The sequence below is a fragment of the Mastigoproctus giganteus genome, chromosome 8 (genome assembly GCF_048544385.1).
Source record: "Mastigoproctus giganteus isolate SK-2022 chromosome 8, ASM4854438v1, whole genome shotgun sequence".
In the NCBI taxonomy this organism is placed as follows: domain Eukaryota; kingdom Metazoa; phylum Arthropoda; class Arachnida; order Uropygi; family Thelyphonidae; genus Mastigoproctus; species Mastigoproctus giganteus.
The window spans coordinates 145593597-145608646 of record NC_143582.1 but is presented as its reverse complement, the minus strand read 5'-3'; the positions used below and the strand labels follow the sequence as shown (position 1 = coordinate 145608646).

Sequence of the window (15050 nt, the reverse complement as noted above, 5' to 3'; positions counted from 1 at the left end):
GTCTCAATAAACCTTTCTAAAACAGAAGAGCCAACTATAAAATTTTAAGAAAATCTTTTAATCAGAGTCAAGCTGTTAAACTCAGAAAGATGGATATGACAACAACAGACACTTATTGCATTTGTAGACACGTTTAAAAAGTATTTAACTTTAATAGATAAAAACGAACTGTCTGCTACAGAGATACTAAATTAGAGGACACTGAACACACGTGGTCAGTACTTTTTAACACACTGGAAATTTTTATTGCATGCCCCACAGTTTGAAATTAACATAATAAAAAAGCAAGCATTGCATGGCTTTTAGTACATTTATTTTGAACGTATAAAATTCAATTCCCTTAGTCTGAACTATTCAATATCAGATTTCCTTCTCATGTAAAATATAATTTTAAAATGTACTTAATTCTTAAGATACTTAGTGTACTATGGCAAGAAAGGGGAGGGTTCTCAACTTTAGTCTGCATTAGTGAAACCTCTATGCTGATGATGCACACCTATAATTTCTTTTAAAATATGATATTCTACATTAGCCATGAAAGATTAACAATTGATAATTCTTCATGGAAATTTGCTTAAATTGTGGGGAGAAGAGAGAGACCTATCCTACCTCACTTCTCTGCAGAGTACCAGTAAATGCTAAAATATATCATGATGGTAGGATATGCCATATAAACTGAAATCTTAATGTAAATCATACTATCGGTAGTTGATATAAGTCTCTTGGTGTATGTTGCACAAGGCCTTTTATCCCTTAAGTTTGTTCCAATTAAGTGGAAAAAACTGCTATTTCTCAATCAGTATTTATTTATTTTTAGAAAAAACACTTATTTAAACACGCAGATGGGTTTTCTATTAGTTAGCACAGTTTAGTTTATTTATTCCCATCTAGGCTCCAAAGAATTAGTACGCTTTATTTACAACTTCTATTTTTCACATATGTGCAATAAATGCTGTTAACAAATGTTACAGAAATAACCTGTTATTTATATGAAACAGGGGGCTTACATCTTTTAAACGGTATTTGTTTAATTACATTTGAGGGGCATATATTAAATCATGATTGGAGAATGACTATTTTATAGTTTATGCTCTGATACATATGATATAAGATGATAGGTTAGCCAGTACATCATGATTGGTTGAATTACACAAATGGCAAGAAGTAAATAGGAACTTCTTCTTGTTCCTGTGGCATAATGGTCTGAAGCCTTTGGAAGAATAAGTACTTTTAATGTTCGTAGCTGGGAAAAATATAAAATTATTTTATTTATGGAAGAATGATAATAAGTCAATTAAATGTCACTAAACTGTAAGATAGAAGCTATTAAATTAATATCAACATAAACAAATTTTTAAAAGATATATTATTAAGACGATAATACAACCTTATAGGGCAGGGGTGGCCAACTTAATTTGTGATGCGATGTACTTTTTTTCTTCAAAATGTGCCACGATCTACCATCTCAAGAATTTCATTGCACATGGTTAAAAAAGTTAATCAACACTTACTGAAAGATGTTATTTATAAATTTTAAAATGAAATGCAATTCAGAATTCTTATTTTAAATTTATACATATTTAAATTTTTAATTTATGTGAAGTTTGTGTCTTCATGTCATCTGCCACGCTTTCAAAATCGGGGATATACTGTGATAGGCCAACAGTAAAGAATCTTCTGTATGCAAATCCGTAAGAATAGAGGGATTCTTTGTCTTTGTTTGTTTCAGATAGGAAAAGGCTGATTCACATAGATATGTGGAACCAAAACAGGAATTTAAAAGTTCACTGCATTATTTTTACATTTGGGTACTTTTCTCGGCAAACATATTTCCAAAAGTCTTTTTCTGATGATCTGGCTTTTAGGAAGATATTGTTTCGCAATGTAATAATTTCATTTTCAAGCAATATTTTCTCCATGAGAAAAATCTCAGCGATTTTTTTCTGCAATTTGTTTCATATCTAAGTCGACATTAAATGGATAAGAAATACACTGCCCTACCATTAATGTCCGGACACCTGCATTTAGAACAAAAAAAAAAAAGATCTTTTATTGTGTAATTTAATATTTTGTGCTGAAACCTTTTGCTTTTATGACAGCCTTCAATCTTCACGGCATACTTTCAACCAGCTTTTTATCAATGTCAGGTGATATATTCCTCTGTTCAGCATTGTTCTTTGGGCGATCTCGACTTGCACATACCCAACGATCCAATACATCCCAAAGATGCTTGATAGGGTTCAGATCAGCACTCTGGGCTGGCCAATCCAACTTTTCCACATGTCCTCAAACCACTCTGTTACGACCTGAGCAGTATGGCATGGCGTGTTGTCTTGCTGATACGGATATGGGCTTTCCCCGAAGTATTGCCATAACACTGGAAGCGTATAATTGTTCAGGCTGTCCTGGTATTGCACAGCATTCATGGTTTTGTCAATAATGACTAATGGGCCTAAGCCAAACCATGAAAGGAACCCGATAACATGACACTACCTCCACCAAACTTCATTGTTGGGAGGATACAATCAGGAAGGAACTGTTCCCCTGGCATTCGCCACACCAAGGAATGGCCATCAGACTGGTAGAGTGGGAACCTCGACTCGTCTGTCCACAGCACTGTTTTCCACTGCCCTACAGTCCAGGATTTGTGCTCTTTACACCATGTTAATTGGGATCTAGCATTTGTTGAGGTGGTCAATTCTGTTGAACTGTTGAGGTAATTCTGTTGAACGTGTCATCTGCATGCCAACTTTTGCAATTGTCTGTTCGAAGCCCAGTGCGCATATTTGACATGTTGCATGCATAGGACCTTTTTTTCCCATCCACGAAAGGGTGTCTGGATATTAATGGTAGGGCAGTGTATATTGAATAAATTTTTTTAAAATCACTGAATCTGGTTTCAAAATCATCCACAACTTTCTCAATTTCAGAAACATATTTCTCACTATTAAATTCAAAAACAGGATATTTTTGCAAATGATCTTGCGTATTTGCAAAATGATCAAATTTTTTTTTTCCTTTGAGACCCTTAGCCATTGTCAAAAATTGATATTTATATGCAGAAATACTACTAATCATGTCACCCACGTTTTTATTTTTTCCTTGTAATTCCAAATTCAGGTCATTTAATTTACTGGTAAAATCTACCAAAAAGGCCAGATCACACAACCACTTTGTATCTTGCAGTTGTGATAATCATCTCCCCTTTGATCAACAAATTTCGAAATCTCTGTAGAAACTTACTCCAACTCAGCCATCTCACATCTGTGTGTAACATCAGATCTGGTTCATTTTCATCGAGTTGCATCTTGAAAAGTCTCCTTTGAAGAGATTGTCCTATGATGGAATTCACGATTTTGAAAGTTATGTCCATAACACTTTTAGTATCTAATCTTTTGCTGGCTAACACTTGTTGGTGGATGATACAGTAGTAACTCAAAAAATCTGGGAATTCATCATTCTTTGGGCACAATGCGATGAATCCGTTAAGATGCCTCGCCATTGCTTTAGCTCCATCTGTTGTTATTGATACGAGCTTAAATAGTGGTAATTTAATTTTTTGAATGTGTTAATTATATCAAGACCTCTAGTTCTTTCTTTTAATGAAACCATATCCAGCAGTTCTTCTCTAGTGGTAGAATCATCGAAACTATACAAATAAAAACAAGCAATTGAGCTGTATCACTGACGTCTGTAGATTCATCCAGTTGCAAAGAAAAGGACACGATTAGCAACATGAGCAAGCAATTGTTCACTCAAATTTTTTTACTCATTTTTTTGATACGTTGCATCATAGTATTTTGAGATAATTGCAGATCTTAAAGAGCACTTTAATTCCATTTTTGTTCTTAAAATTTTCAAAAAGAGAATCTGTTATTTCCAAAAATACATCTTTGATGAACCGACCATCAGAAAATGGTTTGCATATTTTTGCAAGATGGCTCACTTTAAATGATGCTACAGTTATTGCTTTAGATTGTAGATAGGTGACATGAAGAAATTTTGTTGTGCGAATAATCTGGATTTAAATTCTTTTAATTTATTTTTTCTAAGGTCACTATTAGGCAGAAAATCCGATTGGTATTTACCATGGAGTGCATTGAAGTGCCTTTCTAAATTTCCTTTTTTGGGTATAGCTATGGAAGCATTGAAAATCAAACAACATTTTTCTTTTATCATTACAAAAAAGTATTCTAGTTCCCCCTCTTGATGAAAATGACACGTTTTACGCTTTTTATAGTATTCAAAGGGCATTAAATTAACGTAAAAGTACTGTCCAGTTATTAATATTAAGTAAACTTAATAAGATTAATATTAATATTAAGTAAACTTAATAAGTGTATGTGTTAAGTAAACTTAACACATACACTATGCCACAGAGTAATATGTGCAGCATGCTCTTCACAACGTAACTGTGTGAATTTTCACTAAACAAGCCTACTGACTGCGCGGCGACAAGAGTAGTCACATGGTTCAATGGATTTGTAATAAGTGTATGCAGTGGGGTGCATAATAATAATAACATTTAGATTTTAAATTTTGACTAATCTATTTTTTATATATATTTAAAATTTGTTGTGATTGACAAGAATTAAAGATGTGATAAACTTGTTGGCCGCCCCTGTTATAGGGGATTATTATGAGGAATATTTGAAAAGTTACTGGCTTACCATATATTTCATCATTTGAAAATAAAATAAACATATTACTTCACAAAAATTTATAAGCATGCAACCCATTATTTGATAATTCATATAATGGGTACAACAAAATAACAATAACAAAAATTTATAAGCATGCAACCTAATTTTTAGATAAATATTTTAAATATATTTTTATGCTTCAAAAAGCCATCTCCAATGAAGATAAAAATTTCACAAAAGGAAAGAGCTATGAAGAAATGAAATACATATTCTTGAAAGGACTGGCTAGGAAGCAAAAATCATTAGGTGACATAACATGATAGTTGTCCATTATGTGGCATCATCAATAAATCAGTTACTGAATTCAAAATGGGGTTTGAGAATCACCAAAGATCACCCCAGTTTGGGTAACTCATCCATCATATATCCACAAAGAACTGATTTAATTTACTTAGACTTAGTCTGCCTGTGTAAAACTAGGCACATTGGGCAGCAACTGTTCTCCAACAGGCTTGATTGGCTGCAAAGGGTCCTGCTTTTTTCATGTGATAGCAATGCTTTGCAAGTCTTCTTGGACCATCATGTGTCAAGTCTTGGGTGGCCTGCCTCTTTTCCTCTTCCCATCAAGTGGTATCCATTGCATTACAGTTTGTGCACTGCTGGTCTGGTCTGGTAGGCACATCCTGCTTTCTGTTACAATATCTTGCAGACTGTGCAAGTCACTTCTTAGAATCTCATTATTGGTAATACAGTCACAGTAATGCCAAGTGCTGTTCATAAGCATTGTTGATGGAACATGTTGCATTTCTGGGCTGTTCATGGTGTGATCTTCCATGTTTTGCTGGCATAGATCATGGCAAAACAACAGTGTGTAGAGTTGGATCTCCATTGTGGTATCAATCACTGTAATCAACCAAATTGGGCAGTCATTGGAACATTGCTGATGCTTTACCAATTCTACAGTTGACATTTGCCTCAGCACTTCCATTGCTAGACAATATGCTGCTAAGGTAGGTGAACTGGTGTACTTCTTCAGTGGGTTGATAGTGAACAACAATTCGTGTGTCCATCTGAGCAATATTGACCTGCATGGTGGATTGATGTTGAAAAATGATTCATGTGTCCATCTGAGCGAGGTTAACCTGCATGGTCTTTGTTTTATCAATGCTTATCCTCAGCCCAATTTTACCAGCCACTATTTCCAAGTTGGTGGCCATGTCTTATAGCCATTTTCTTATTTCTGCTATCAATTCAATGTCATCTGCTAAGTTCAGATCCATGAGGTGAGACTGGACATTCCATGAGATGCACAGATTCAGCCGAGTTAATGCTTTCCACATGATGAAGATTTCACACAAAATCACACCATTCCCTCCAAATGCATGTCCAGTTCCTCAAATTTATTTAACCTATCAACTTCCACAACGACAGTTGGAAGTTTGTTCCAGCAATTAACCACCTGCTGGCTAAAGGCAAATTTCCGCACATCTATTCTACATCTGTCTTTTCTTAATTTGAATTTATGCTCCCTTAGGTTCGTAATCTGAACAAGTGGAAGGATCCCATCAGAATTCAGCGTGCTGAACCCATTCAAGGCCTTATACACTTCAATCAGATCACCACGCAGGTGCCTAGTCTCCACCCACTGCAATTTGCAGAACTTAAGCCTCTCTTGGTAAGAGGATCCCTTCATTCCCCTCACCAATCTTGTTGCCCTTGTCTGTACACGCTCAAACAAATCTACATCCTTCCTAAAATGAGGCCTCCAGACCTGTACGCAGTACTTAAGGCATGGCCTGACCATTGCCTTATACAGAGGGACAATCACCTATTTTTCCATGCTAGCAAAATTCTTATATATATTTTAACAAAACCCCATGACCTGCCCTGGCAGCCTGTCTGCTTTGCTCAGAAAACTTCATATCTGACTGCACAATTACTCCCAGGCCTTTTTCATTTTCTACCACCTTAAGTGTAGTACCACACAGCTGGTACGTTTCTCTGGGGTTATTTCTACCCATATGCAATACTTTGCATTTGTCAAGGTTAAATTTCAATTGCCCCTTCTTAGCCCATCTGCCCAAATTATCTTGATCCTGTTGCAGTAGCACACTGCCATTACTGTCATTAACAACCCTGCCAACCTTTGTATCATCTGCAAACTTCGACACTAAGCCTGATATACCTTCATCAATATCATTGATAAATATACAAAACAACAGAGGACCCAACACTGAACCTTGTGGGACTCTGCTAATAACATTAGTCCCATGAAGAGCAGCACACATTAATTACCACCCTCTGTCTTCTCCCACTCAACCATCCTTTTATACATTGTAGCAACTTACCCTTAATACCATTCTGCTCCAATTTGTACAATAGTCTTCCATGCACAACAGTGTCAAAAGCTTTCCTGAAATCCAAATATATAATATAAAAATTATTTTTTGCATTCAGTTCCTTTGTAACCACATCATAATATCCTATCAAATTTGCAAGACAAGACTTTCCCTTAACAAACCCATGCTGTGTGTGAATTATTGCTGCAGTCTTGAGGCACCTCTGTAGTCAGGTGGGAAGGAGCAGCAGTGCGTAGCACACGCTTCTTGATTAGACCAGGGTTCCAGTCCGTCACCATCAAACACGGGGATACGCGGTGGTCATATCCTGAATAGGTCAGGATATGACCACCACATATCCCCGGAGCAATATGGCCTTAGTTGCTAATGGTCCTAAAAAAAAAAAAAAAAACCGAATAACCAGCTGCAGTCTTGTCTAGATGATGCTGCAATGCATCTTTAACCAGTGACTCCATTATTTTACCCAGAACAGAAGTTAAACTAACTGGTCTGTAATTACTCGTGTCACCCTTCGGATCCACTTTGTGAACTGGGGATACATTTGCACACCTCCAGTCCATGGGGACCTCCCCTGAGTCCAAGGATGCTCTCATAATTATGGCTAAGGGTTTGCTTAATTGCTTTGCCGCCTCCTTTAATATAACTGGATAGATCTCATCCACACCAGGTGCCTTTCCTATGTTTAACTTCAACAATTTCTCCTCCACTTTGCTCTCAGTTATTACAAAATCATTAAGCAACCTGCTACAATTTGATAACCTTCTGCCATTTTCAAACCTTAATAACTCCTCATGTGTGAATGTAGATGCAAAATACTCATTCAGTTTGTTTGCTATCTGAGCAGGATCATCAACGGTGGAACCATTGATATCAAGTGGACCAATCAGATTCATCCCCTTCCTTTTAGAGTTTATATAAGTAAAGAAATCCTTGCTGTTTTTCTTGGCATTTTTTGCCAAAGATTTCTCGTAATCTGCCTTCGCCTGCCTAACCTCCTTTGTGACCTGATTACAGACTAGCTTATATCTGCCATAGACTTCTGAGTCACTTGATAATTTATATGCATCCCATGCATTTTTTTTCTCTGTCACGAGTCTCATTAGTTCATTTGATAACCATTTAGGCCTAAACCTTGAACAATATTTCTTAATATGTATGAAACGTTTAGCAGCATCCACGATTAATTCCTTGAATGCTTCTTTTTTACACTTAGAATTTACTGTTGGTAACGTCGTCAGTTGATCCCACTGTACAGAATTTAAAAACTGTCTGAGACCACTGTACTCACCTTTACAGAAGCAAAAACCCTTTCCTTTACCCCTGATGGTAATTATATCTTTAAGTAAATTCCACATCAGTACACTGTGATCACTGCCACCTAATGGTTGCTTTATCTGGAAATATTCTTAATACATGAATGGTCACTGTTGATAACCAGGTCAAGAGTATTACCCTCTCTGGTTGCCTCTCGAACATGCTGCTGCAGAAAACAATCATCCAATAAATCCACAAAATCTTACTAGTGTGTGAGTGACCAATCCACAAGTTCCAGTCAATATCTAGGAAGTTAAAATCCCCCATTATAAGACATTCTGATTTACTAGCCCACTCTATTTCTCTGTACAATTGTTCATTGTACTCATTCGAGTCATTAGGCCTATAACACACTCCTACTCTTATTTTTGCTTTCGAAGTGCTTATGTCACACCAAACTGACTCAATAGTGCACTGTTCATTTATATCAACTGGATGCACTTCTTTTGATTTTATGTTTTTCTTAATTAATAGCATAACACCTCCTCCCTTCCTAACCTGTCTATCCTTTCTGTACACATTGTACTCCCCAAATTCCAGTTCTGCATTCCTTATATCTGTGTCACACCACGTCTCTGCTATCCCAACAATATCCGCCTTTGATGTCTTGACCAACAATTCAAATTCATCAAATTTATTTACTGTACTTCTAGCATTGGTATACATGCAAGTATACATGTACCTATCCTTATTATTAGTTACCCTAACACATCCCATAAAACCACCTGTTTCACGATGACTGCCATCAGTCCCTGAAACCCCAAGCACCTCTCCCTCCAGGTCGCTACTTATTCTAATAGAAGTTTTGCAAGAATCACCTTCACCTCTGCCTGCGGCTACTTTTAACCTTTCAGAGTGTGAATCCCCCCAAGCTAGCAGTTTTCCGACCCACCTAACACTTCCTCGATAGCATCAGCAAATATTCTTGCACCCTTTCGATTTAAGTGTATCCTATCCCTGTAGAAGCAGTCTCTCCTGCTAACAAGCACAACATTTACTCACGCTGAAAAAAATTCTACCCCTTGAGCCTTGCACATTCCCTCCAGGGCCAAACTGATTGACAAGGCTCTCATCATGTATTCCCTCTTATCGTGTCTGGGCAGAATTGCAGACACTTTCAAATTTAACCCTGATTCACGACTTTTTTGCAACATTGACCTGTACTTGTTAAGTAAATCTGCAGATCTCCTACTCTTAATGTCATGACCAAAAAACAATAAAAACTATTTGCACTTGCCAGTTTATTGGGCTTTTCTGTTAGTGCAGTCTATTATAAAAGGGTAGTAAACTTGATCTTATTGTATTTGCAATAATACCAATAACTGGAATTGTGTGGGTTTGAACGTTATTATGGTGAAATGAGTTCCTCTTCACTGAAATCTTCAATCATATAAAAAACAAATTTTCAGAAACTTCTCTTCATTTCTATTTATGTATTACAATGATGAAGGGAAAGCGACCAATGGAAAGAACACGTGCTGGCAGTGCTAAGAAGAGAAACAAGATTCATTTAGAAATGAAGATGATTAATTAAGAACTACGAAGCAGGACAAAGTTTGTCATCTATTGCATGGAATTAGGTCTCGCTGCTTCAACAGTGAATACTATTTTAAGGGACAGTGTGCATATAAAAGAACATGTCAAAGGATCAACACACTTAAGATCAACAGTGATCACAAAACAAATAGTTTTCAGGTGCTATATCGAAGATGGAACAGCTATTAATAATATGGATGGAAAATCAGATTCAGAAGCAAGTGACTCTGAGTCCAATGGCCATTCAATCAAAAGCAAGAAGTATTTATGAAGATATTAAGGATAAGTATGGTGAACCAAAAGCCAAGTTCGTGGCAAGCAATGGGTGGTTTAACAGGTTCAAGCATCGTGCTGGTTTCCAAATCATTAAAGTATGCGGTGCAATCGCCAGTATCGATTCTGCAGCTGCAAAGAAATTTTGTGATGTGCTGAAAAAAATTATTGATGAAGGTGGCTATTCAACGCAGCAAATTTTTCACATTGATGAGCCTGCTCTGTATTGGAAAAAAATGCAGATCGAACCTACACTGCCAAAGAGGAAAAGACAATGCCACGTTTCAAGGATTCAAAAGATACGGCCATGCTCTTGCTTGGTGCTAATGCAGCAGGAGATTACAGATTAAAACAACTGCTTGTGTACCACTCTGGAAATCCTTTTGCATTTAAGGGCATCAATAAAGCCACCCTACCCGTGCATTTCCGATCGAACTAGAGAGCATGGATAACAATATCTCTCTTTGAGCATTGATTTAAATGCTGCTTCATTCCTGAGGTTGAAAAATATTGTAAAGACAACAACATTCCTTTCAAGATTTTGCTTGTATTAGATAGACAATGCTCCTAGACATCCTACACATGTAGATGATTTTAATTCGAACATGAGAGCCATATTTCTACTGCCAAACATGACTTCACTCATCTGATCTATGGATCAGGGTGTTATTTCAAATTTAAAAGCATAATATTTATGCACAACATTTACTCAGGCATTGTCTGCAGTTGACAGTGAGAAAAATTTTAAGTTAAGATACTTTTGGAAATCTTAAAATATTTACCACGCCGTTTTAAACATTAATAAGACCTGGGCAGAAATTACTAAAAGTTGTTTAAATGGCGCATGGAAGAAAATATGCCCATGGCATGTAAAAGGCTTCGAAGAATTTGAAAAAGACAAATCATACGAAGAGGTTACAGATAAGATTGTAAAGGCTGCACAGAGCTACTTCAGTTGGAAGTTGTTGCCAAAGACGTGGAGGAGTTAATGGAAGAAGAGAAGGAATTATCTAATAAAGAACTTATCGATTTGCAGGCAGTGACAGTGAAAGAAGAAAATGCTGATGAAGCTCAAGATGAAACAAATGAGGAGCCGAGACACTTCATCACCAGAGAGATGGTAATGGCAAGGTTTGAGAAGATGGATCCTGACAGCGAACGATTTTTAAAAGTTAACAGAGGGGTGAATGATATGCTTGCTTGCTACAAAGAAATCTACGATGAAAAGTAAAATGCCACCATCCAGTCATCCATTAATATATTCTTTCATAAGGTTGAGTGGCCAATCCCTTCTAAATCTCCACAGCCTTCAACCTCTGCAGCAGCGTACTTATCAGCCGAAGACACTGATTCTGGCAATGATGCTCGAGAGGTAAAACTTACTGATGTTATGCCTGTCTCCTCTCTTTTTTTGTAATTTTATAATTTAAAAATTTTTTCAATTGCACGCTTTTATAATTTTTCCTGCGCATGAGATAAAAAATTGAATAAATACAATAAATAATTCTATCCACAAGTTCACCGAACATTTCTTTTTTGATTCAATCAATTCAGCGAGGACAGTTGCGAGTGCTGCACAAGCACGGGGGGAATTCCGATTTACGTAGAGTTCCGCATAATGCAACCCTTACATTAATCGGGGAGTGCTTGTATTCCTTCTTCCGTGCTTAAGTTGTTTTCCTTTTAGTCCATCCGGCTTCTTTGCAATAATGGTATTTTTAGCAGTAAAGTGTTTTTCCAAGTGCCAAGGTGCTGGCCCAACACCTCAACCCGAGGGACCAGGGATTTGTTATCGTGGTTATCTTCTCCTAGCCTTTGCTGATCCAACACCTCATCCTGCAAGGCAGCAAGTTTTTAGCAATTTCTGCTATTCTAAATGTGATTTCATTCTTGAAAAGAATATTACTTGCTGTTGTTTACAACAATTTATAACCAGATATATTGCAACTGACAAATACGGTAGCTGGTTCCCCTCTCCTCAGAGGAAAATGTTTAGCTTTGCATAAGCTGCCACATTCAATGTAAATTAACAGATTAATGTGGAAGGCCTCCTTGCTGAAATTCTTTAACTCACATTTACACCCCAGTAAATTGCTTTTCATGATTAAGTCACTGAATACTGTATGAAATATTCTAGTGACCATGTCATAAATGGTGTTCAGCATGCTCCCACTATCCCCAATAGTCTGATTTCTTGCTCCCTGTGGATGGTTGATGTACTGATGGATCTTACTGTGGTCTCTTAGACCTGATTTACATTACTTTCCACAAATTATGCACATGAGGTATGAACTACCCTCTTCATGGTAGTTCACGCCATATGCTGAAAACATTCCATTAGTTTGAAACCATCCAGACCTTTTTTAAGTAAGATATTACTATAGGTATTATAGTAATATCTACAGCCTTCCATCTCATGATAACATCTGTTGCATTGAATTTTGGGAGGTTCTGATCAGTTGTAGTTGCCTTCACAGAAAGCTAACTTATGTGGCATCTGATCATAATAATAAGATTTACACTCGATATATCTGAACCAATACACCTGCAGGGGTGACTTCTAGCAGAGAAAAGAAGTCATAGAGGAGTGTCCAAATAATTTGTCATATGATGTGTTTTCACCCTATATAATAAACTTTAGGAAAAAAAAAATAATAAAAATCTTAAAAGGCATTGTAAATTTTTACAAAATGAACTACCGTATTTCTTCGATTCTAAGATGCACCTTAATTTCAGTACCTTAATTTCAGAAAAAAAGCTTTGGTTCTAAGAAAAAATAAATAAATAAAATAAAACACTAAAATAAATCTAATAAATATTTTTATTACAATAGAATTCAATTTACTAACAACAATAGTACCAGTATTTATCAGTAGGTATGTTATTCATCACTTCCTTCTGAATCTTCTGAGCCGTCGATATCTGCATCTGAATCAATATCAGTGTCGACTTCACATTCAGGGTCAGATTCTTCTAAGCTATCGTTATCTTCATTATTCCATAATATATCATCTTCTGAGCCATCGAGAGCATTGGTGATGCAACATTTTTTAAATGAGTGCTTTACTATTCTTTCTGGGATCAGCTTCCAAGCTGTTGATACCCATTCTGCCAATTTTGATGCCGGTGCTTTCTTAATTTTTCCAGAAGGTGTCAACGGAAGGTTTGTAGGTCAATAGCCAGGATTCATATTCCTTTCTCAAGTAATCCTTAAATGGTTCGTTGACTGAAACATCGAGTGGCTGCCGTTGGCTAGTCATGCCACCAGGAATCACAACCAAGTCACCACGTTTTTGCATGATTTTATTTTTGACATGTTCGGATATATGTCCACGAAATGCATCAAGTACTAGCATGCTAGGTGGGTTACGAAGACTTCCAGGACATCTATTCCACACAACATTTAGCCAGTTTTCCATAAGCTCTGCCGACATCCATCCATTTTTTTGTGCATGCACAATAGCATCTTTGGGGAAAATTTCATTCTTCAGTATGGTTTTTCTATTTAAAATTAAATATGGTGGCAACTTTCAATCATCAGGGTTGATGCATAGCATCACAATGATACGCTGCTTTTCGTAGCCCGTGCTTATAATCTTGATTTCTTTAGCACCTTTAGCATTGACTGTGTAATTTTGAGGTATATCGAAGAACACTTTCATCAGCATTTCCAATTTGACTAAACTCATAGTTTCTTTTTTTTTCCTTAATTTCATCACCTGTTGCTGAAAGTTAATCAGCTTCTTTTTTTTTTTTTTTTTTTTTTTTTTGGTAGTTGTTGGCGCATAGGCTTCTGTGGCCATAATGCACCTCCCAAGGCTTTTGCAGTACTTTGATCCAAGCCTGAGGCGGGAATCGAACCCGCGACGTTTGGGTTGCCAGGCAGGCACTTTACCCACCTGGCTAGCCCGGTTGGCTTAATCAGCTTCTGTTGATAGTCTGCAGGAATTTTTTTTGACAGATAGATGTTCGGCACCTCAACGATAATCCACTATGATGCAAGAGTCTGTTGCACCAGTCGCGACTGCCTTTAAAAATTCTCTCTATTCCGAAGGACTTGGCAGTTTTTCCAGCTTTCAATTGCATGGTTTGTCGAGTGATGAGTAATCCTTTTGCACGTCTCCGTTACAAAACGTATCACAGCTTCATCGACTTGTGGAAATCTTCCTTTCCTAGGCCCTGTAACGCACTTGGTTGTTGCTTTGCATAAAAATACGGAATTGCGATCATTTCTCCAACAGCGAACATTTACTTCAATAATGTCAAAATGTCGACCCGCAGCTCTATTTCCATGTTCTTTTGCATACACAATAACTTTTCGTTTCAATGCGGCTTCATAGTGCAATCTTTTTGACATTTTAACGTGCAATAAGGGATCAAAAGTAACAAAATACAGTAACTCCACTTCTTACGTACTTTTGAAGATATAAACAAAACTTCCTAGTTTTCACTGAGTGAGCTCCACTATAATGAAATAACAGTGGCTTCACATTTTGAAAGCATGTGAAATCATCCACGCCACTTTATTCTCCAATGGAATTGGAGAATGCGATAACGGTCAAACTTGGAGGTGGGATTTCAATGTAAAAACAAAACGTGTGGTGCTGTGCAAAGCACAGGAAAATTTAAAAAAAAAAACTGCAATTGTAAGATGCCATCGATTCTAAGATGTACCCTGTTTTTAGAGACGTTTAAAGGGCAAAAAAGTGTGTCCTAGAATCAAAGAAATACAGTATATGGTTTTAAGGAGCAAAGACAACTGCAATGGGTTAATACTGTATATATTCTAACATTTCATTTGCTTTAACTGAACTTGATTCATACTTACTAAGAAAAAGCCTAGCGCAAAGCTACAATATGCCAATACTATAAAATATCCATATGATTTGAATCCAACATTAGCCAATAATGCTGCAACCATACT

At 36.8% G+C, this 15050-nt stretch overlaps 1 protein-coding gene across 4 annotated transcripts in view; it reads right to left on the bottom strand.

Moving 5' to 3' along the window:
• Window positions 1-965: 965 nt before the first annotated feature.
• Window positions 966-15050, bottom strand: part of Yif1 (Yip1d-interacting factor 1) — a 126550-nt gene continuing 112465 nt past the window's right edge. For all 4 annotated transcript variants that reach the window (XM_090379803.1, XM_090379802.1, XM_090379805.1 and 1 more), the window contains 2 exons: window positions 14955-15048; window positions 966-1243 (listed from right to left, as the gene is read on the bottom strand). In XM_090379803.1, coding sequence (XP_090235929.1) covers window positions 1079-1243; window positions 14955-15048 — 259 coding nt within the window. In that variant the 3' untranslated portion in view covers window positions 966-1078. The remainder of the gene's footprint in view (window positions 1244-14954; window positions 15049-15050) is intronic.